This window comes from Schistocerca cancellata, chromosome 4 (assembly GCF_023864275.1).
Source record: "Schistocerca cancellata isolate TAMUIC-IGC-003103 chromosome 4, iqSchCanc2.1, whole genome shotgun sequence".
NCBI lineage: Eukaryota > Metazoa > Arthropoda > Insecta > Orthoptera > Acrididae > Schistocerca > Schistocerca cancellata.
In genome coordinates this window covers 155,701,150-155,725,097 of record NC_064629.1, presented here as the reverse complement: position 1 = coordinate 155,725,097, position 23,948 = coordinate 155,701,150, and the positions used below count along the sequence as shown (strand labels likewise).

At 40.8% G+C, this 23,948-nt stretch overlaps 1 protein-coding gene across 1 annotated transcript; it reads right to left on the bottom strand.

Moving 5' to 3' along the window:
• Positions 1 to 2,676: 2,676 nt before the first annotated feature.
• Positions 2,677 to 6,691, bottom strand: LOC126183583 (uncharacterized). The gene is made up of 3 exons (XM_049925680.1): positions 5,937 to 6,691; positions 4,194 to 4,352; positions 2,677 to 2,966 (listed from the first exon to the last, which is right to left on the bottom strand). Exons 1-3 carry the CDS (start codon positions 6,601 to 6,603, stop codon positions 2,731 to 2,733), a joined length of 1,062 nt encoding a protein of 353 aa, XP_049781637.1. The 5' UTR covers positions 6,604 to 6,691; the 3' UTR covers positions 2,677 to 2,730.
• Between the last annotated feature and the right edge of the window lie 17,257 nt (positions 6,692 to 23,948).

The following is a 23,948-nucleotide window of genomic DNA, read 5'->3' as shown; positions in this document are numbered from 1 at the left end:
CAGTGACATAACAAACTTCCATTCAGTAAGCATAGTTTCAAGAAACGTAGTGACCCCATCCATTCACGACAATATTAGCAATTGAGCAAGTTTTACAGCCAAATCTCATTATATAATTGGTAATGTGAAAACTATGACAGAGGCATACAAGAACAAATTTAATCAAAGCATGTAAGAAAGATAATGAAGTAACAGCTTGCTGAATACACTGAAACTTTAATACTACTTTAATACTGATGTGCCACCAAAATCATAATGTGTTTTACAAATATATTTTCTTCATTTACCTTCAGCATGAGATTCATGAAATTACTAAACCAAAAGAACGGTAATTTTTCTCTTACAAAACTGATAAACTCATGTTATAAAAGATTTTAACATTATTCTTCTATCTTAGATATTGGTCTAATTATTTGGTGCTAAAAGTCATTTAATGAAAGATTACTTTTTGATTTTTGTCCTGAGTCTTGCAAGCAACACAGTATAAGAAAATCTACATATATTCTTGATGATCGTTATATTAGCTAGAAAAGATATACTTTTTATTCTGCATATATATACATTAAATATGTACTGCAGATGTGAAGACATACCTGCAAAAGTTTCTAGAAATAGCAGCTGTTCTCTCTGACCGAGTAACTTTACTAGTTATCTATGAACGTTTTTATCTCTGTTTTGCTTATGTAAAAAATATTGCGTATATAATTTTAGTTAATACTGCAGAAAATCCTGACACTACGTTTATGGTAGCATCTTAACGCAAACACTAATTATTGTTCATAATGAAATGAATAATGTAGAAATTGCACTTACTAGGATATGTTATTACATCTCACTCCACCGAACTGTGTCACTCATGGGGATCTACGGTCTTAGTAGGGTTGGGTTGTTTGGGGGAGGAGGCCAAACACCGAGGTTATCGGTCTCATCGGATTAGGGAATGATGAGGAAGGAAGTCGGCCATGCCCTTTCAAAGGAACCATTGCAACATTTGCCTGGAGCGATTTAGGAAAATCAACGAAAACCTAAATCAGGATGGCTGGATGTGGGATTGAACCGTTATCCTCCCGAATGCGAGTCCAGTGTGCTATCCACTGCGTTACCTCACTTGGTCTACAGTTTTAGTACGAATAGCATATGCTGCAGAGGCCTTCCAGCTTTAATTTAGATATGTTATTGCTTACCAGTTGCCTAAAAAGCAATAAGAAAATAATTACACAAAAGAGTTTTTGTTCAAGGTATTGATCCTTTATTTAATGAAAAACATACAGATATAATATAATATTATAAGAAAAAACTAATTAGAAAAAATACAGCTGAAAGTGAAATTTCCAATTCCATAAGTATTTTCACAAATATATCAAGGATAACTAGTTTCTATATATGAACAAGTGTCAAACTATATGTTTTACACATTGTTAGCAAACTTATAGCAGTACAGGTGCTCAGCAACTTCGGTTTTTAGAAGAATCATGGAAAAATGATTACTGGTAAGTAGAACTGTGTAATACTAAAATTTCATTAGTTATCTTTAGGATTCATAGTAATATACACATGATATATTTAGAGGAAACACATTACCCACAAATTTATCTTTATCCAATTAGAAATTTATCAGTATATTTGGTTATACCATAAAGGGCTATAATTAACTGTCATGTATGATACTGTATGTAATATAGAAGCTAAACACTCGTTTCTCACATTGTATAAAAAATGGTATTGACACCTATTTTTTACTTAATTCTCACAAAAAATTTACAAGTCACTTATAACAACCAATAAATTGATAATTCATGTAATCATACCCAATTGTAGCACAGAAACTACACAGCTACATCAGTCAGATATTATCTATCACATCCAAAGGTCAATTACATGGTTACAACAGTCTATTTAACTGAAATATCTACTTCTATTTCCAACTATAATTTTCTATAATTCCCTTTTCTACCTACAATAATTCTACAATAACAATAATCTAACAGCAGTTACAACTCCAATACAAGTTTCCATATTAAGCTTGTTCGTCAAACAGTAATGTATTCTGTCAAAATTCTAGTAACATAGCAATTCTGTATCATATGTTTCCTGCTGTAAATGAACATTTTACTTAGGTTTTTAATTCATTAACTGGTATAAGTGAAGCATACATGTTAAAATCACAAGTATTTTACACAGCAGTGGAAAATGATGTAACCACTGTTGAAAGATCCCTGTACAATAGAAATCACAATAACTATGATTGGAGAACCTTCTTATTCATACCCACCACAGAATGCAGGTACCAGGCAATAAGTATACATTAGTATAAAATGCTACACGTCATCTTAATAAACAACTAGTTGACGCTGTAGACACCTGGTAGATTACTTTCAGATGGCTGAGCACTTTTTCTACTTGATAAATATTCTATCGTCATCTGAAAAGCTTTCAATCAATCTTTACACTACAAAACTCTACTCACAGTGTAAAAATGAATTTTTCATGTTTAAATTTAAAAAAATAACGCATAAAAATGCTATGACTATCTCTGTTGGAAACCTGAGCCAGACACCACATGCATGCTTACATAAATCTCTGAACCGCCTCCTGTCTGGTAAATAAAGTTACGTACATTATTTTAGAGGCCGTAATTTGCCAAAATGTCTAAAATACAAATAAAATTTCCCATGATGTTGAGAACAGGATGAGTAAAAAGAGTCATCATGTTGCTAAATTTGCATCCATCTATTTGTCGTTATCGACATTTGCATCTTCACCGAGATTTTCGTTGTCCTGAGCGACATTTCCATCATCATTCTCTTCATGCAAATTCGAACGATCCATTTCATCTTTTATGGTGGCAGCAGCAGCCTCAGTGGAAACATTTTTGTCTTGTATCCCTGTTGCTATTTCATGTAACCCATCTTCCTCTGGCAACTGTTGAGTCAATGTAGGCTTTTCTTGCTTTTGCAGATTGTTTTCTGAAAAACATCACAGTTATTGTAATAAATGGCGTGTCGAATCTGTGGGTAAATATACAAAAAATATATTAACTGTAAGACACTTTAGGAATACACTGTGTAAAGCTGCCTATAGCATACTGCACTTATTTTCTCATAATTACACATTATAAGGTTCTTTCAAGACTGAAAAACAAGTGACGCCCGCCAGTTATTATCATTCTTGTGAGAAACTCAATTTTGTTCTCTCTGAGTCACAAGTCAAACATAGAAGATTTTATGGACTTTCAACAAATCATTTGCCACACGTAACTCACTGACAACTGGTTTACTATAGCACAGCTAGTAAGGTTACATACAATGAAAAAAGTTAAGCTTAGTAGAAAAAAAAATGAATTGCAAGTAAACAAATATTTCTCAGGTGCTGTATGGTCCATAATGCTGTAAATTGTTGAAATTTCCGTTTATGTTGTATCGTGAACTGCAGCAAAAATATAAATAAAGTATGTTGATGTGGATCTGTGATTCATGAATTAATATCATTCATGTATGGAAATTTATATTTTGTGCAGATTATTTCTGATTCACTGAGGGATTCTGAGTTTCCAAAATACAGATGAACATAGAAGCTTGACAATTATGACTGTGCCCAGTTTCATTAACATTTACTTACTGGAAATTTAGATATTTTCATTAACCTGAATTAGAAATTTATGCACGTGGCTGCAACTAATGAGTGCAAGTCAGTAGCTAGCAGTACCATTTCAAATAGGGACAACACCACTTACTGAGTGACAGCAGATATTTCATACTGCTTTTAATATAATTCATCTGTTTAAATGTTGTATAAAGTATTTGCTATTGTATATTGCAGAAAAGCAAACAAAGAAATTTGGTTGTTTTTCACTAACTATGGACATTACTTCACATCATTGTAATTGCATCACAGAACAGAAAAATCGAGCTGAATGTGTATAAAACATAGGAAATAGTGTTAAATACACAATGCTGAAAGGGAAATACTTAACACCGAAATGCGCAGACAAAATGTCAGTTCTGGTTTCACAACACAATTGACTTGACGGGCAACATAAAATACAAATAAAATTCCTCATGACGTTGAGTGCAGGATGCGTGACAAGACTCGCCATGTTGCTAAATTTGCATTAATCTAGTTGTCGTTATCAACATTTGCATCTGCATAAAGCTTTTCATTGTCCTGAACTACATTGCCCTCATTATTCTTACCTTGTATATTCAAACGTTCCATTGCCTTTTCGATGGTTGCAACAGCAGCCTGGGTGGAAACATTTTCGTTTTGCATTCCAGTCGCTATTTCATGTAACTCATGTTCCTCTGGCAACTGTTGAGTCAATGTACGCTTTTTGCGCTTTTGCAGATGTTTTTCTGAAAAAAAAAGAAACGCACAGGACTAACTTATGTCACAGTTATTGCAATAAATGGCATATAAAATCTATGGGCAAATATAGCAAAAATATACTAACTGCAAGACACTTCAAAGACACAGTTTGTAAAGCCGCCTATGACGTACTGTGCTTATTTTCCCATAATGACACATTATAAGGTCCGTTCAAGACTGATAAACAAGTGAGGACTGGCAGCTATTATCATTCTTGTGAGCAACTCCATTACTTTCTGTATGAGTTGCTTATCAAACACAGACCTCTAACAAATCCTTTACTACAGGTAACTCACTGATAACTAGTTTAGTACATCACACCTAGTAAGACTGCATAGAATGAAAAAGTTTAAGCATAGAATAAAAAAATAAAATTACAAGCAAATAAATATTTCTCAGATTCTCTATGCTCTGCAATGCTGTTAAATTATTGTATTTTCCTTTTATATTCTTTCTGGGCTGTAGCAAAGAATTAAATGAAGTATGTTGATGTGCCTCTGTGACTCATGAACTAGTAACATTCATATGTGAAAATTCATATTTTGTGCGAATTATTTGTTAATCACTGAGGGATTTTGAGTTCCCAAAATAAAGCTTAACATAGAGGCTTGACAATTATGACTTTTCACAGTTTCATTAAGGTTTCCTAACTGGAAATTCAGATATTTTCATTAACTTGAATTAGCAATTCATGTACGGTATGTAGCTGGAACTATTAGTGCAATTTCAAATTAGGTACCACTTACTGAATGGTAATAGGTAGCACGGTATTTTAATAAGTACAAGTCCACAACTAGTAGTGCAGTTTAAAATTAGATACCACTTACTGTGTGATGGCAGGTATTTTGTTATATGTTTTCATATTGTCTCTAACAGAACTTATCTCTGTAAATGTTAGATAAAGTATTGTTGTTACACGTTGCAGAAAAGCAAACGAATATCATAAATAAGTAACATGGTGGTTTTTCACTAAATATGAACATAACTTCATATCATTGTAATTTCGTCACAGAGGTGAAAACTAGAGGTGAATGAGTGTAAAATATAGGAAATAGTATACTCAATTTTGAAAGAGAGAGACAAACTGGAATGCGCAGGAAATATCAGTTTCTGGGTTATGATGCAGTTCTTTCAGAATAACACACTACAAATATAAGAAATATATACTTTACGATTCTTAGTTTGCTTTAGTATTTTGAAATCGTAAGTGTGCATTTCTTCAGTCTGAATCACACTCGAAAGCGATTAGTACATCTTGCGAATCCAAAATCATAAAGCAGACTTAGAAATCATACCACATTCTCTCAAAAATACAAATTTCTTTAGTGATTAAGGAAGGTTTTCAGCGATCACATAACACAACTACTTCAAATCTTGTTGGCGACAATGTATTCACTAGTTGTCTCCAGGTAGTAGCATCGAAATTTACTAGTCTGGCAGATCTCTAGTGCAAGTCATGAATATAATAATACAATTTCGGGAAGCGTTACAAAGACATCCACAGATAATATGTAGCGTAATATGCTTAAATTGTTATCTGATAATTTTCAAAAGCATTATATTATACTCACTGGGGCCTGTGGTGACACTTTCACCGGCTGTGTGTGGTGCTGCATGTGATGTGTCCTGCTCACCTGTGGATCTGGACTTTGATGGACGCTGATGTGAACGCCCTGACTGTTTGTGCGACTGCTTTGAGCGCTTGCGTTTTGGAACACCTCGGGGTCGTTCCATGTGAACAAGTTCTGGCTCTATGTGAAACTCATTGTACTCTCTATACTGAGGAATGACATCGTATAGTGTGTCATCAATTACCATGAATTCCCCAGGCTGGCCATTTATGATATCTACAAGCACACGTGTATAAAGTTGTTCTTGCAACATCATAGCTTGCTGGAGTAGATGACGATAAAACGACTGGGTTGGATGTGGATTATCTGGGTGCATTGGTGGATGGACATCAGGGAGTGGAGGGTAGAAATGTGGCACACCACCTCCGAATGAAAAAGGATTTGGCATTTCATCGAAGTTTGCAGGATTGCAGATAATACCATCTGGGAAGTAAAGTTCAACATGGATCAAACGCGGAGGTTGACCGGCCACAGATGGATCCGTTTGTGCATCAGGAGGGTTAACAAGTATATCAAACCCAATCTGATATCTGAGGTAGTATGGAAGCCAAGGAAAGTAGCACATAACTGCGTTCGATCCTAATTCATTGCCAGGCTCAGACGACATAATGCCCTGTAGAGTGATCCAACTGACACTATGAAACCGACTGGAACTCGAGCAAAGCACTAAGACGCCCTTCGAATAGCTAAGACTAGTCGCACTATTCACCGAGGTCTCACTGAAACTGAATGTCAACTGCGTTCTTCGTACTGTAGAAGGAGTCGTATAGTGGGGGCTCATGGGCAGTAGTGGGAGAAGTCGTGGTGGGAGAAGCTACATGGTGGGGGAAGCTACAGGGTGGGGCAAGCTCAGGCAGGGCCCCCAGAACAACGCCAACACATGCTTTGTAGTGTCCATATCCAATCCCATAATAATCTTGACTGTAAAAATCAGTCAAGTTGTCGGTCAGCTTAATTGGCAGTGGTCGATAGTAAAAAAAAGTGAAATTTATTGATCAAATTGCAAACCGAAACAATTTATTGGGCGTAAAAAGACTGAATATATTTAATTAGACTCTTCTGTTCGTTTTAGGAATCCATTACACGTACAGCTGGATTATTATCTTACCTTGGATTATTTTTAAGCTGTCTATATTACAAAGAAATAACATTGCAGCAAGTGCGCACGTATCTGTATGTACTCGTATATAAACATATGAAAACAGGGTTGTTTCCATTACGGAATTGGACCGGCTTTCTGTGAAATTTTGTGCAACACAGAAAGTAAGGTAATTTTCTACGATAAATGAAACGTATCTACAATATACCGTGCCACTATAAACAAACTGAAATACACAAAAATACAACTGTATCATTTTCTTTTTCTTTTTATATGATGAGACTAAAAGCAAATAGAAACCAAAAATTCACAAAAGCAAATTAGCAGTTATTTATCCTTGACAAAATAACGTCTTAGGAAAAATACATACTTTTAATTCGTGGTGATTATTTTACTTTTTTGTTGGAGTAATTAGTGGATTTCCCACCAGGAGTAAAACAAAGGACAGTCACATAATACTGATATTCTAAAGAACACAGTGCACTATCAAATAAGACGCTGGAATAGTCTCTTCATGGTGCATAAATAACTGTGACACGAACGTGTCTAGTTATATGCAATGGCTATAATTGGCTCAGTGGAATAAGTGGAAAAATTAGTCTGTTAATGCTATAAACAAATATTGAATCAACTCTTCTGAAACAGTTGCTGTTTTGACCTCGAAATCGTTTCAAGTGATAGCTGCTATAGTTTCTTTAATAACGTCTCCCTGTAAAAGCGAATTGATGGCCACTTTAATATGCTATTCATTTCTTGAAATCAGTCTGGATTTTCAGACGAGCATGCGGTAACCATTGACAGTTGGTGCTGTTATAGTCTTCAGTCCGAAGACTTGTTTGATGCAGCTTTCCGTGCTACTCTATCCTGTGCAAGCCTCTTCATCTCCGAATAACTGCTGCAACCTACATCCTTCTGAATCTGCTTACTACATTCATCTCTCGGTCTCCCTCTACGATTTTTAGCCCCCACACTTCCCTCAAATACTAAACTGGTGATCCCTTGGTGTCTCAGAATGTGTCCTATCAACATATCCCTACTTTTAGTTAAGATGTAGCACAAATTTCTTGTCTCCCCAATTCCAATTGGTACCTCCTCATTAGTTACTCGATCAGCCTGTCTAATCATCAGGATTACTCTGTAACACCACATTTCAAAACTTACATTCTCTTCTCGTCCAAACTGTTTATCATCCACGTTTTGCTTCCGTATAAGGCTACACTCCACACAAATAGCTGCAGAAAAGACTTCCTAACATTTAAGTCTATATTCGATGTTAACAAATTTCTCTTCTTAGTAAACGCTTTTCTAACAATTGCCAGCCTACATTTTATGTCCTCTATAATTCGTCCAGAATCAGTTGTTTTGCTGCCGAAATAGCAAAACTAATCTACTATTATTAGTGTGTCGTTTCCTGATCTCATTCCCTCAGCAACTTCTGATTTAACTCGACTACATTCCATTATCCTTTTTTTGCTTTTGTTGATGTTCATCTTATTTTCTCCTTTCGAAACACAGCCCATCCCTTTCAACTACTCTTCCAAGTCCTTTGCTGTTTCTAAAATAATTCCAGTACCATAGACAAACCTCATCGTTTCTCAGCTCTTCTCCCTGCACTTTAATTGCTACTTCAAATGTTTCTTTGGTTTCCTTTACTGCTTGCTCATTGTGAGGATAGAATAACATCGGGGACGCGCTACAAACCTGTGCGATCTTGCTTTGTATTGCCCCTGCCTGTGCTTCAGTTTAACCTTTCTAGTGGATGAAATGAAATGGGCGTATGGCATCGTTGGCCGGGAGGCTCCAACCGGGGAAGTTCGGCCACCAAGTGCAAGTCTTATTTCAGTCGACGCCACATTGGGCGACTTGCGCGCCAGTGATGAGGATGAAATGATGATGAGGGCAACACAACACCCAATCCCTGGGCGGAGAAAATCTCCAAACCGGCCGGGAATCGAACCCGTGCCAGCTTGCATGGGAGGCAAGCACGTTACCACCCAGCTAAGCAGGCGGACATCTAGTGGATAATAATCATTACAATTTGTTCGTCATTGCTCTCTTTCCTTTCTGATCAAGGGTTGGACGAGCTAACAGAACCCTTGTTTATATCACACAGTTGTTCCATTTGTCTTCTCCTGCAGCAAGTTTAATTATAGTAGGCTACCTCGCATTTCCATGTGTGTGTTTATGGAAATATATGCAAGACTTTACCAGATCTGTCCAACTTCTGGTCTGCAGAAGTCCCATTTTGCCTCCTACAACCCTTTAATCAATAATCAGAAACCCTGCTAGAAGAGGTGATATCTGAAGCTGGCCACGGCCAAGAAAGCGGAAGACTAGCAGGTAAGGTTAAACGTGCTGGGTTGGAGCATAAGTTCACAGCGTAAAAAAAAAAAAAAAAAAAAAAAAAAAAAAAAAAAAAAAAAAAAAAAAAAAACCACAACAGATACATATAGCAGAGACTTTAGTCGTCAATAATATATTCTGCTTCACCATCTTCAATAGTCTGTCAACGCTGAGGTAACCTTTCGATTCTGCGACTGTAGAAATCACTTGGTTTTGAGCCGAAGAACTCATCGAGCCAAGTTCGGAGCGCATTTTCATCAAAATGGTTCAAATGGCTCTGAGTACTATGGGACTTAACTGCTGAGGTCATCAGTCCCCTAGAACTTAGAACTACTTAAACCTAACTAACCTAAGGACATCACACACATCCATGCCCGAGGCAGGACTCGAACCTGCGACCGTAGCGGTCGCGCGGTTCCAGACTGTAGCGCCTAGAACAGGCCGGCGCATTTTCATCCAAAAAGGTTGTTCGATAGAGAGTGGAAAATGTGAAAATCCGAGAGCGCAATATCAAGTGAATAAGGTGGGTGAGGAATGACTTCCCAACCCAGCTCCTGCATAGATTTTGTGTCTGTCTGGCAGAATAAGAGCGGGCATTATTGTGGAGTAGCATTACTTCACGCAGTCTTCCTGGGCGTTGTTCTTGGATTGCGTCTGTAAGACGTCTCAGTTGTTTACAATAACATTCAGCAGTGATAGTTCGACCTCGGGGAAGCAGTTGGTCGTATACCACACTGTCGCTTTCCACAATCGGTATAAGATTATCTTTTGTGGATGCGTGCAGGTCTCTGGACGAGGAGTTGCTGCTTTGTTTGGGCTCATTTACTCCTTTATTTTCCTTATGTTAGCATAAAGAGACCATTATCATCACTAATAACGATACAAGATAGAAACAATTAGTGTTGTTCACGAGCCAACTGTTGACGAGCAAGCAGAGATGCATATATGACCACCAGCTGACATTTGTGATTTCGGCTTAGAGCATTTGGTACCCATACACCCGATTTTTGAACATTCTCCATAGGATGGAACTATCGCACGGTGGTGGTATGATCACAGTTGATCACATTTGTCATTTGTAGAGTACACTAACATGGATCATTGTGGGTTAATACATTTAAACGATCTTCATCAAACCCCGAATGTCTTCCTGAATATGGAGAGTCACTAATGTCAAAACGATCCTCCTTATAACGAGACCGAGCGAGGTGGCGCAGTGGTTAGACACTGGACTCGCATTCGGGAGGAGGACGGTTCAATCCCGCGTCCGGCCATCCTGATTTAGGTTTTCCGTGATTTCCCTAAATCACTCCAGGCAAATGCTGGGGTCGGGATGGTTCCTCTGAAAGGGCACGGCCGACTTCCTTCCCCATCCTTCCCTAATCCGATGAGACCGATGACCACGCTGTCTGGTCTCCTTCGCCAAAACCAACCAACCAACCTTAAAACGAGAAAACCATTTTGTTGCCGCGCTGTGTTCAATAGCATAATCCCCATACACTGTGTAAATGCCTATGATTGCCTGCGCTGCTATCACCCCTCGATTGAACTCAAATAGAAGAATATGTCGGAAATATTTCGACTTCTCCACTTGGCACTCCATTTTCTAGAGTCGACAGCTCCTCTCACTATCTCCGAATGGGGAAACGACAATATGTAAACTCATCCATCAACAAAACAGTTTATTGATTTAATCGTATGGGTAGGGCCCCCATCGGGCAGGCCGTTCGCCGGGTGCCGGTCTTTCAATCTGACGCCACTTCGGCGACATGCAGTCAATGAGGATGAAAGGATGATGATGACAGCACAACACCCAGTCCCTAGGAAGAAAAAATTCCCCGACCTAGCCGGGAATCGAACCCGGGTCTAGAAGATTGACTATCCGTCACGCTGACCATTCTGCTACCATTTTTTGTTTTTCATTTTGTTCGTTGTTGGTTCAAATGGCTCTGAGCACTATGGGACTTAAAATCTGAGGTCATCGGTCCCCTAGAACTTAAAACTACTTAAACCTAACTAACCTAAGGACATCACACACATCCATGCCCGAGGCAGGACTCGAACCTGCGACCGTAGCGGTCGCGCGGTTCCAGACTGAAGCGCCTAGAACCGGTCGGCCACAATGGCCGGCTTTTCGTTGTTGATCGTTGAGTTTGCTCGTTGCGGACGTCACATGACATCCGTTGAAATTCGTTTGCTGATCCTTCCTCTCAGTTTTTTTTATTACAGAGTCCATCCAGCTCTCTGACCGAACACGCTGAGCTACCGCGCCGGCGCTACTGGGGGAGGACAACATAACAGTGAACTACAAATAAAAACATGAAATGCAATAAATAGCCGGCCAGTATGGCAGAGCGGTTCTAGGCGCTTCAGTCTGGAACCGCGCGACCGCTACGGTCGCAGATTCGAAACCTGCCTCGGGCATGGATGTGTGTGATGTCCTTAGGTTAGTTAGGTTTAAGTAGTTCTAAGTTCTAGGGGACTGATGACCTGAGATGTTAAGTCCCATAGTGCTCAGAGCCATTTCAGCCATTTTTGCGATAAATAAACGATAGCAACCGGAATACCAATATGCAAAACAAAATGCTGTGCAATTATGCAGTAACCTAATATCTGTTGATTGAGAATCAGAATTCGTTCAGCCAATTCAGTATCTACCGCCTCTACCGCTACGTTCGTTCTTCTAAAAGAGAACCGACAGAAGCCGCAACATCTGCAAGCGTTGGTCACTTGGGATTTCCTATCTCCAACAGTTCCCTTAAGAACCGAGCCCATTACAAGCTCCGCTACCATATCATACTTATCTGTCTCAAGTTTCAACGTTAACCTTATAGCAGCACCTGGAGGTAACGCCGCTCACAACGATACAGAGGTTTCTAAAGTCACAGCATTTCCTACTTCGGTGGACAATGCTAAATGTGCGGTTTAGTAGAACCGCAGAAACTCACTGCTGGAAATGTGTGAGTAATTTGTACTCCACTCCGTCTTCAGGCCACAAGTGGCCTATCGGGACCATCGGGCCGCCGTGTCATCCTCAGATAGGATAGGAGGAGCGTGGGATCAGCACACAGCTCTCCCGGTCGTTATGATGGTATTCTTGACCGAAGCCGCTATTATTCGGTCGAGTAGCTTCTCAATCGGGATCACGAGGCTGAGTCCACGCCGACAAATGGCAACAGCGCATGGCGGCCTGGATGGTCACCCATCCAAGTGCCGACCACGCCCGACAGCGCTTAACTTCGGTGATCTCACGGGAACCGGTGTGAGGAATTTGTAATGAATGAAAAAGTCTATACCCGTCGTATTTCAGTATAGGGCATGTGTCCTGTACTGCCCCCCCCTTGCTCCCCCCCCCCTCCCCCCCACACACACATACACGTGTGGATGCGGGACAATCACTGCCGGACGCCTGAAAACATACAGACCATCTCAGATTGAGGACAATGTCTTTGTTTTGATTTCATTCCTTAAACTATACTGTGTCAAATTCTACTGCATTTGATTCTAATTTATCATGGACTGACAATGTAGAATTAAACTAAAAATCGTCCGTACGTTTTCTTAGGTTCATTTTCACCAATCTGTTAACATCTTTTCATTTCAGAGCATCTATTTACTTTGGGGGAACCACGCAATTTTGGGAGCTTATCGGCGTCGTAAATGGTATAGATGCCGTGAGATTTTTTTTGTAACACAACCGTCCGGCACCTAGGTCACTTCAAAAGTTACCGTACCACTTGGCAGCTCGTACACGTATTTATTCACCTGCAATACAGCACTGGTACTGGCGACAGTGTGTCACAGAATAACGCTTCCGAGCATGTACACTCTCATTGCCACCGATGGAGGTTATCGCGGGCGGATATCCGTAGAAAGATACATAATTGATTCTGGAATGCTAGAGTATATTTTGGCAAATGCATGGCAATAGTGTTTTCTCTCACTGCGTTAATAATGGCACACAGTGAAGCAGTTACATCCATATCAATCAGTGTCCTCATGCATCCAACGACACTTCGAAGTCCGATCTGAACTCTCTATACACTGGGTGATGGCGCACGTTGACTAACCTACCTTATGCAGTGCAGTAGTGAACTTACTGAAAAAATGAGTTTAATAGCTGTTCCTGTGTAACGGAAAGGCATTTTACGCGACCCAGAACTCCAATACACAACAGTAGCTGTGCGCCTATTCGGTGGCCACGGATGGTTGCAAGTCCACGGTCCCTCTAAAAGAAACTGTACCCGGTTGGGTACCTGTGTGAAATGTGACCCCATATAATCTTCAGTAGCAAACGCGTCACTCTTTGTTGTTGCCTGATAGTTTTTCAAGTATGCTTGTATTTATCTGAGAAACACAACTTCGAAGCAACATTTGGTGTCAATATTCAAAACAACACTTGAATTTTGCTGCAGTTTGGGGGTTTTAGTGCTGCAGCAACATCAATGTGCTCAGGTAAAAAATTGGTAATCCTCTATCGAGCGTAGCGGAGTCCTTAAATTAAAAGAGTGCAATTATTTTGAAAATACGTCTTTTAATCGCCAGAAGAATTAGTGCTAAAGTGATTCAAATTTTTCTTTTTTTTTTTTTTTTGTACGTACCTAAAACTGCCGCATGTTATTACTGAGATTTCATTTCAAATGAGTTACGCAAAAGGTCCTCATATACAAACACCAATTGCTCTGCATCATTTTGCAACGGCAGTTCATGAGAAACAATTTCCAATCAAGGAGCAAAAAATTTCTTAGGAATCGTAAATCATGCCAAGCTGATATTTTAATTATTTCATTTATTTGTTTATTCATCTAGGAATTATCTTACAATAATATTAATACGAAAGTGGAAGAGAGGACAGGTAGTCAATCGAGCCCTAATGAACGAAATATCCCAGCATTTGCCTGAAATCATCTAGGAAATCCTCGGAGAACCTAAATTACGATGGCCAGAGAAATCAAGCTCAGTCCTTCCGAATATTAGCTCAGTGTCTTAACAGTTGCATCGTCTCATTCGGTTGGTACTGTTTTTCTCTCACATCAAGGACATCCACTGGTGACTCCGGAATCATGAACTTGCTGCTATGTTCCTTACACTAAATCCAGTCCGCCGTCCGGAGTGGCCGTGCGGTTCTAGGCGCTGCAGTCTGGAACCGAGCGACCGCTACGGTCGCAGGTTCGAATCCTGCCTCGGGCATGGGTGTGTGTGATGTCCTTAGGTTAGTTAGGTTTAATTATTTCTAAGTTCTAGGCGACTGATGACCTCAGAAGTTAAGTCGCATAGTGCTCAGAGCCATTTGAACCATTTAAATCCAGTCCATTATGCCTGTAAATATGCCATTATTCCACAAGCTTGTTTCATGTTCTCCCGTCAGTCCACCTGAAAAATGAGTCAGCTTCCCGTGTGAAGAGTGGCATGTTGAACTCAACAGAATGGCGAGACGTTACTGTCATGCACTGTAGCTATGGCAAATGATTTTCTTGCAAAAGCGTTATTATATGGTAATATAGCAAGGTGTTGTAGCTGTCATTAGTAACAACGACTCTGAACCCTCTAAGTAATGTCTGATTGTGTACGAGCGGTATGCATTACATATGAAGAACGTTTCAGCTGCCTTTTTAAACAGATGTATTTTAGTAGTCGTTATAATCTCTTCTTGAAATTTATTATACAATTTCATTGTTTGCTGTTTGGTACTTTTCGTTTATTTTTCCTTGGTAAAATGTCCAAACTGGCTCTTCATTAATGATTATGTGTATAACTGTTAGTGAAGTACATAGTATTGTTTTCCCTAATATGCAGATCAGATTGGAAGATGTACTCACTTGCTGCAATAAAGATATAATTTTTACAATGAGCCCAACTCTAAGTTACTATTCTTACGGCCCTTGTCGCCAGTTTAAAACTATATCCGGGTTTTGTGCCTTCGATCCCCAGAAAAGAATCCAATAGCTAAGGACTGAGTGTACATAGGAATAACACGTAAATATAAGGCAAAGACTGTTACAAACTGATGAGAGAAACATAAGAGCAAAACATACTAATGACATTCATTTTGCCAGCCTCTTTGTGTGTTCATTTCATGCCAGTTGACAATTAATATTCATCGCTAAAAACTTTGTGTTTGTTGCACAATTTATAAATTTACCATTTATACTCAGTGTAACGGAGGTTTGTTCCCTCTTTAAGCTGAAGTGCATTCTGTTTGTTTGCTTTCCCAATGTCTAATACTGTCTGGAAAGTCACTGACTTGCAGAGTAATTCAGCCACCCTAGCGATACAGTTTTATGCAGCCCGTAATGTTATGCCTGGCCTTCAAAAACCAGGCGCGAGATTTTCATTTTCTCTCGCTCGCTACCCGCAAGCTATTAGTCCTACAGGAAAAAGAACGGTATCTTTTTTGTACCAAATTTAACGTTGTTAAAGTTTGTACTGGGATACGTTTTCGCTAGAGACCACAGCTTGCGAGTTATTCAAGAAAAACGTACAAAACCGAGCTGCAACTGTCACTCTCTACTCAGGCCCCACCGGTAATAATTTCTAGTATGTTGCACAACCATGAAAAAATGTTGTGACTGGATTGTGTGCTGGCCGCCAGCACATAAAAACAGTTGTGGATGGCAGGTTACGTTCGGGGCTCGAAGAAAATATAACGTATTAAAAAGAATAAACGGAGGTAGATTCAAATAAAGCCGCTGGTTTTGTAATCATTACTCAAGTATTCTATGACCAGTACTGCCAATGAGCTGCGATGGAGTAAAATAAATAACACCCGCTTCAATTATTTTATAACTGCGTCATTTATCTCGGCAATAAAGTAAGAGTCGAATTCACTATCCATTTAAGATTTTCTGCGTTTTTATTGAATCAAGGATACAACTTATTCGTTGGCTTAAGTCAGAAAATGATCTACGAAATGACTCCCACACACCGCAGGTCAGAAGGGCAGTTAACACTGAGCACAATAACGAACTCGTTAGCTGACTTGCGTGGCATTGGATCGTAGCTCCCCAACTCCTGCGTCATTTACTAGTGTTTGTGGAGAACGACAGGCACATGACACATTGGAACGCCGAGTGCTGTAACAGCAGGGTTACCACAAATTCGATGAATCACAGCTGAGCTGTTGGGTTGATGATGATGTTTGGTTTGTGGGGCGCTCAACTGCGTGGTTATCAGCGCCCGTACAATTACCCAATCTTTGCTCAGTCCAATTTCGCCACTTTCCTGGATGATGATGAAATGATGAGGACAACACAAACACCCAGTCATCTTGAGGCAGGGGAAAATCCCTGACCCCGCCGGGAATCGAACCCAGGACCCCGTGCTCGGGAAGCGAGAACGCTACCGCGAGACCACGAGCGGCGGACCAGTAAGAGCTGTTGGGTTGCTGCGTATTTGGGCCGTAACAGTCTGTGCTGATACGGAAGAATGACTTCATACTGTGAATTACGTGGCTTTCTCTGTTCCGTTCTCTGCTTTGTCACTCCGTCATTTGGCAGCCGTAAGACTTCCTGCCATCTTTGCATTATCACCCTCACTGACCTTCGGAAGCAGCTACTTTCTCATACAAAGTGGTGACGTGCGATAGAAGCATTTCTCCGTGTAATATAGCTGTGTGTAATGAGAATGTAACAAAGATACTGTAAGCTAGATGTGAGAAGAGAACTGATTTTTGGGCCATGGGTTGCAGATGGCAGCTGTTAAAATGCATACAGACTAGGCTAACGAAGGCCAACGAATTACAGAGACTGGATTCGGCAGAAAGTTCGTCGCCAATGCAATGGCTTTCGATTTCTCATCCACACCAAACGAAGGACTTGGGGCCAAAGGGATTGGACCATGTGGAGTCACATTTGGCTTTGATAACATGCCGACGTTGCTCCCGTTTAAAAGCAAAACTAGGATAATGGAATTAGGTCGGGTGATGCTGAGGGAATTAGATTAGGAAATGAGACACTTAAAGTAGTAAAGGAGTTTTGCTATTTGGGGAGCAAAATAACTGATGATGGTCGAAGTAGAGAGGATATAAAATGTAGACTGGCAATGGGAAGGAAAGCATTTCTGAAGAAGAGAAATTTGTTAACATCGAGTATAGATTTAAGTGTCAGGAAGTCGTTTCTGAAAGTATTGGTATGGTGTGTAGCCATGTATGGAAGTGAAACATGGACGATAAATAGTTTAGACAAGAAGAGAATAGAAGTTTTCTAAATGTGGTGCTACAGAAGAATGCCGAAGATTAGATGGGTAGATCACATAACTAATGAGGAGGTATTGAGTAGAATTGGGGAGAAGAGCAGTTTATGGCATAACTTGTTTAGAAGAAGGGATCGGTTGGTAGGACATGTTCTGCGGCATCAAGGGATCATCAATTTAGTATTGGAGGGCAGCGCAGAGGGTAAAAATCATAGAGGGAGACCAAGAGATGAATACCCTAAACAGATTCAGAAGGATGTAGGTTGCAGTAGGTATTGGGAGATGAAGAAGCTTGCACAGGATAGAATAGCATGGAGAGCTGCATGAAACCAGTCTCAGGACTGAAGCCCACAACAACAACAACATAAAGGTAGCGTTTTATTTACAATTTCACCGACCGATATTGAGAGGGAAGAAGAGGATTTAGCAGTCGTTGCATGTGCAACATTTATTTTACTGCAAGAAGCTGATCATCAGAAAAAGAAGAAGAAACGGTACTGGTGGACAACCTCTCTGTCAAAAAGTAAGGGGTGGGGCGGTGGGACAAAATTACTGTTTGCCTTAAAGCTGAATTGGAATATGGGCTATTTCACAATTTTTTTTTTTCGAATGAAACATACAGACCGAATTATTACTGAACTGTATTGGCCCTAATATTTACAAAGATAACCCCTCTTTTAGGAGAGCTGTATCTGCAGCAGTTACTCCCTTCTGGAACGTTCCTGATTGGCTTTCAGGTTTCTAAATTGTTGGTGGGAGACATCGGGCTCGACGTCAGCGCTCTCAGTGGAGGGAAAGTTAGGCCTTTTCAGTGATTAGAACGTCAAATCAAACACCTTTCAACCGTTTAAATTTCCATATTGTTATTTTAGTTGGCTTCGAGTTACGACGATATATTACGTCATCTTCATGCCCCTCTATATTTCATATAGCCTTTAAGCAGGGGAAGATAAAGGATAGTATGAGCCTGACCGACGTGTAGGAAGATTCTCACAGATTACTCCAGCAAAATAAGAGCATAGCTGCTACTGATAGACCGCGATCGATACATTCGCCCTACCTTGGTCATTGCTAAGCGTTGGAAAGTGAAACATATCTTAAGGTACTCACTGAATATGATTGTTAATTTATCCACATGGTTTTTATCATTTGGCATTAAGTAATAAAAAGTTATTATTCTTATATTTTTCTTTTTTTAAGTTCTCGATACAAACTGACATATTCCATGAACATTTCCCACCGACACTGAGTTCCAACGCAATGAAGTAGGGCTAACATGAGTTTCAGTCCTTTTATAATAACATTATTTTGCTTGGCGATAGAATTTTATTTAATCCATAGTACTGCTTATTGATAAAATAAGTCACAAAATTTTATCAAAGATGCCGTGCGTGAGGCGTGACAGCAACAACAGACTCGTCAACTGACAAGCGTGGTTAGGATCGTAGCTCCCGACTTCTCGCGTCATTTACGCGCAGGTCTAGAGAACGACGGGTACCGTACTCGAGGATTTCGTCGGAATTTCACGTACAGCGACATCAGGGTTTCTACAGCTTCGATGATTCACAGCTAAGCTTCTAGGCAGCTGTGTGGCAGGGCCGGTGTAGCGAGGCGGAATGATTCATACTGAGAACTTTGTTGCTTCCGGCAGTTCTGCTCCCTGCTTCGTCACTCCATAATTGGGCTGCCGAGAAATTCCTGCCCGTTCATACTCTCAAACACGCCCTTTGGAAGCAGCCATTTTCTCAGACAAAGCGATGATGTGCGAGAGAAGCATTTACCTAACTATTCTGGAATGACATCAGAAACCAATAAAGCTTCGAACACTGACATGGCGCGACTGATGTTGAACGAAAAGAAGTAAAATAATAAAAACTTTCTCTTTCGCCTTTACCGTCTCCTTCTAATGAGGAACAGCGTCAGAAATATGGCTTAAAGTCAATTTATATTCAAAATGCTGACAATATTATGCAGTCACATGCGGAACTTCATTCGTCTCTGATTTATGAAACCTCTGTAATAATGGTGCTGGATTTTTTTGTTTATTTTATTTATCGCACAATTCAGTAACTACACATAATTTACGGAAACCGCTGCTTCAGTTCAAAACACAATGGAACTGCTGTTTTATATCACTAGTGTTAATGTGCCTTGGTTGCTAATGTAGAGAGTTAGAGTTAGAAATACAGGGCGTGGCCAGAAATGTGGATCCACGCAAAACACACCACATTAGCATGCCTAATACGGCACCGAGCGAGATGGCGCAGTGGTTATCACAGTGGACACGGATTCGGGAGGACGACGGTTCAAGCCCGCGTCCTGCCATCCCTAAATCGCTTCAGGCAAATCCCGGGAGAGTTCCTTTGAAAGGGCACGGCTGACTTTTATCCCCATCCTTCCCTAATCCGATGGGACGATGACCTCGCTGTTTGGTCTCCTCCCCAAAATCAACCAACCAACATATTACGGAATAAGAAAACCGTTGGCGTTGGCGTTGGCGTTTACAACAGCCTCCAGTACACTCTGAATGGATAAATACAGGTCCTGTATGGTTTCCAAGGGAATATTATGTCATTTACCCTACAAAATAATGCTAAGTTCAGGTAACGATGTCAGAAGTAGATAGCGGTTACAACTACTTTCCTCAAAAGGAGACCACAAAGGCTCAATAAAATTGATATATGGTGACTGTCGTGGCCGAGGGAGATCTGAAAATCCGTCCTCGTGCTCACAAAACCACTACTGGGACGTTCAAGCTGTGTGAACGGGGGCTCTGTAGTCTTGGAATACGGCATCATCATTAGGGAACAAACATTGTACCATCATGGGATGGACATGATCAGCCAAACGATCGCATATTACTTGTCAACCCCCCCCCCCCCGAACCATTGACCTTGCCGTTCGTGGGGAGACTTGCGTGCCTCAGCGATACAGGTAGCCGTACCATTAGGTGCAACCGCAACGGAGGGGTATCTGTTGAGAGGCCAGACAAACGTGTGGTTCCTGAAGCGGAGCAGCAGCCTTTTCAGTAGTTGCAGGGGTAACAGTCTGGATGATTGACTGACCTGGCCTTGTAACACTAACCAAGACGCCCTTGCTGTGCTGGTACTGTGAACAGCTGAAAGCAAGAGGAAACTACAGCCGTACTTTTTCCCGAGGGCATGCAGCTTTACTGTATGGTTAAATGATGATGGCGTCCTCTTGGGTAAAATATTCCGGAGGTAATATAGTCTCCCATGCCGATCTCTGGGCGCTGACTACTCAGGAGGACGTCGTTATCAGCAGAAAAAAAACTGGCGTTCTACGGATCGGAGCGTGAAATGTCAGATCCCTTAATCGGACAGGTAGGTTAGAAAATTTAAAAAGGGAAATGGATAGGTTAAAGATAGATATAGTAGGAATTAGTAAAGTTCGGTGGCAGGAGGAACAAGACTTCTGGTCAGGTGAATACAAGTTTATAAATACAAATTCAAATAGGGGTAGTGCAGGAGTAGGTTTAATAATCAATAAAAAATAGGTATGCGGGTAAGCTACTACAAACAGCATAGTGAACGCATTATTGTGGCCAAGACAGATACGAAACCCACGCCTACCACAGTAGTACAAGTTTATATGCCGACTAGCTACGCAGATGATGAAGAGATTGATGAAATGTATGATGAGATAAAAGAAATTATTCACATAGTGAAGGCAGACGATAATTTAATAGTCATGGGTGACTGGAATTCGATAGTAGGAAAAGGAAGAGAAGGAAACGTAGTAGGTGAATATGGAATGGGGGTGATGAATGAAAGAGGAAGCCACCTGGTAGAATTTTGCACAAAGAATAACTTAATCATAGCTAACACTTAGTTCAAGAATCATAAAAGAAGGTTGTATACATGGAAGAAGCCTGGAGATACTGACAGGTTTCTGACAGATTATAGACTACTGGCCACTAAAATTACTACACCAAGAAGACACGCAGATGATAAACTGGTATTCATTGGAAAAATATATTATACTACAACTGACATGTGATTACATTTTCACGCAATTTAGGTGCATAGATTCTGAGAAATCAGTACCCAGAACAACCACCTCTGGTCGTAATAACGGCCTTGATACGCCTGGGCATTGAGTCAGACAGAGCTTGCATGGCGTGTACAAGTACAGCTGCCCATGCAGCTTCAACACGATACCACAGTTCATCGAGAGTATTGACTGGCGTATTGTGTCGAGCCAGTTCCTCGGCCACCATTGAGCAGACGTTTTCAGTTGGTGAGAGATCTGGAGATTGTGCTTGCCAGGGCAACAGCCGAACATTTTCTGTATCCAGAAAGGCCCTTACAGGACCTGCAAAATGCGGTCGTGCATTATCCTGCTGAAATGTAGGGTTTCGCAGGGATCGAATGAAGGGTAGAGCCACGGGTCGTAACACATCTCAAACGTAACGTCCACTGTTCAAAGGGCCGTCAATGCGAACAAGAGGTGACCGAGACGTGTAACCAATGGCACCCCATACCATCACGCCGGGTGATAGGCCAGTATGGCGATGACGGATACACGCTTCCAATATGCGTTCACCGCGATGTCGCCAAACACGGATGCGACCATCATGATGCTGTAAACAGAACCTGGATTCATCCGAAAAAATGACGTTTTGCCATTCGTGCACCCACGTTCGTCGTTGAGTACACCATCGCAGGCGCTCCTGTCTGTGATGCAGCGTCAAGGGTAACCGCAGCCATGGTCTCCGAGCTGATAGTCCATGCTGCTTCAAACGTCGTCGAACTGTTCGTGCAGATGGTTGTTGTCTTGCAAACGTTCCCATCTGTTGACTCAGGGATCGAGACGTGGCTGCACGGTCCGTTACAGCTATGCGGATAAGATGCCTGTCATCTCAACTGCTAGTGATACGAGGCCGTTGGGATCCAGCACGACGTTCCGTATTACCCCCCTGAACCCACCGATTCCATATTCTGATAAGTCATTGGATCTCGACCAACGCGAGCAGCAATGTCGCGATACGATATACCGCAATCGCGATAGGCTACAATCAGGCCTTCATCAAAGTCGGAAACGTGATGGTACGCATTTCTCCTCCGTACACGAGGCATCACAACAACGTTTCACCTGGCCACGACGGTCAACTGCTGTTTGTGTATGAGAAATCGGTTGGAAACTTTCCACGTGTCAGCACGTTGGAGGTGTCGCCACCGGCGCCAACCTTGTGTGAATGCTCTGAAAAGCTAATCATTTGCATATCACAGCATCTTCTTCCTATCGGTTAAATTTCGCGTCTGTAGCACGTCATCTTCGTGGTGTAGCAATTTTAATGGCCAGTAGTGTATAATGGTAAGACAGAGATCCAGGAACCAGATTTTAAATTGTAAGACGTTTACAGGGACAGATGTGGACTCTGACGACAATCTGTTGGTTATGAACTATAGATTAAAACTAATGAAACTGCAAAAAGGTGGGAATTTAAGGAGATGGGACCTGGATAAACTGACAGAACCAGAGGTTGAAGAGAGTTTCAGGGAGAGCATTAGGGAACGATTGACAAGACTCGGTGAAAGAAATACAGTAGAAGAAGACTGGGTAGCTTTGAGAGATGAAATAGTGAAGGCGGCAGAGGATCAAGTAGGTAAAATGAGGAGGGCTAATAGAAATTCTTTAGTAACAAAAGAGATTATGAATTTAATTGATGAAAGAAGAAAATACAAAAATGCAGTAAATGAAGCAGGCAAAAAGGAATACCAACGTCTCAAAAATGAGATACAAAGGAAGCGCAAAATGGCTAAGCAAATGTAAGGATGTGGAGGCGTATATCACTAGGGGTAAGATAGATACTGCCTACAGAAAAATTACAGAGACCTTTGGAGAAAAGAGAACCTCTTGCATGAATATCAAGAGCTCAGATGGAAACCCAGTACTAAGCAAAGAAGGGAAAGCAGAAAGGTGGAAGGAGTATATAGAGGGTCTATACAAGGGCGATGTTCTTGAGGACAATATTATGAAAATGGAAGAGGATGTAAATGAAGATGAAATGGGAGATATGATACTGCGTGAGGAGTCTGACAGAGCACTGAAAGACGTAAGTCGAAACAAGGCCCCGGGAGTAGACAGCATTCCATTAGAACTACTGATAGCACTGGGAGAGCCAACGCTGACAAAACTCTACCATCTGGTGAGCAAGATGCATTGGGACAGGGCCTTCAGACTTCAAGAAGAATGTAATAATTCCAGTCCCAAAAAAAGAAGGGGTTGACAGATGTGAAAATTACCGAACAATCAGTTTAATAAGCCACGGCTGCAAAATACTAACACGAATTCTT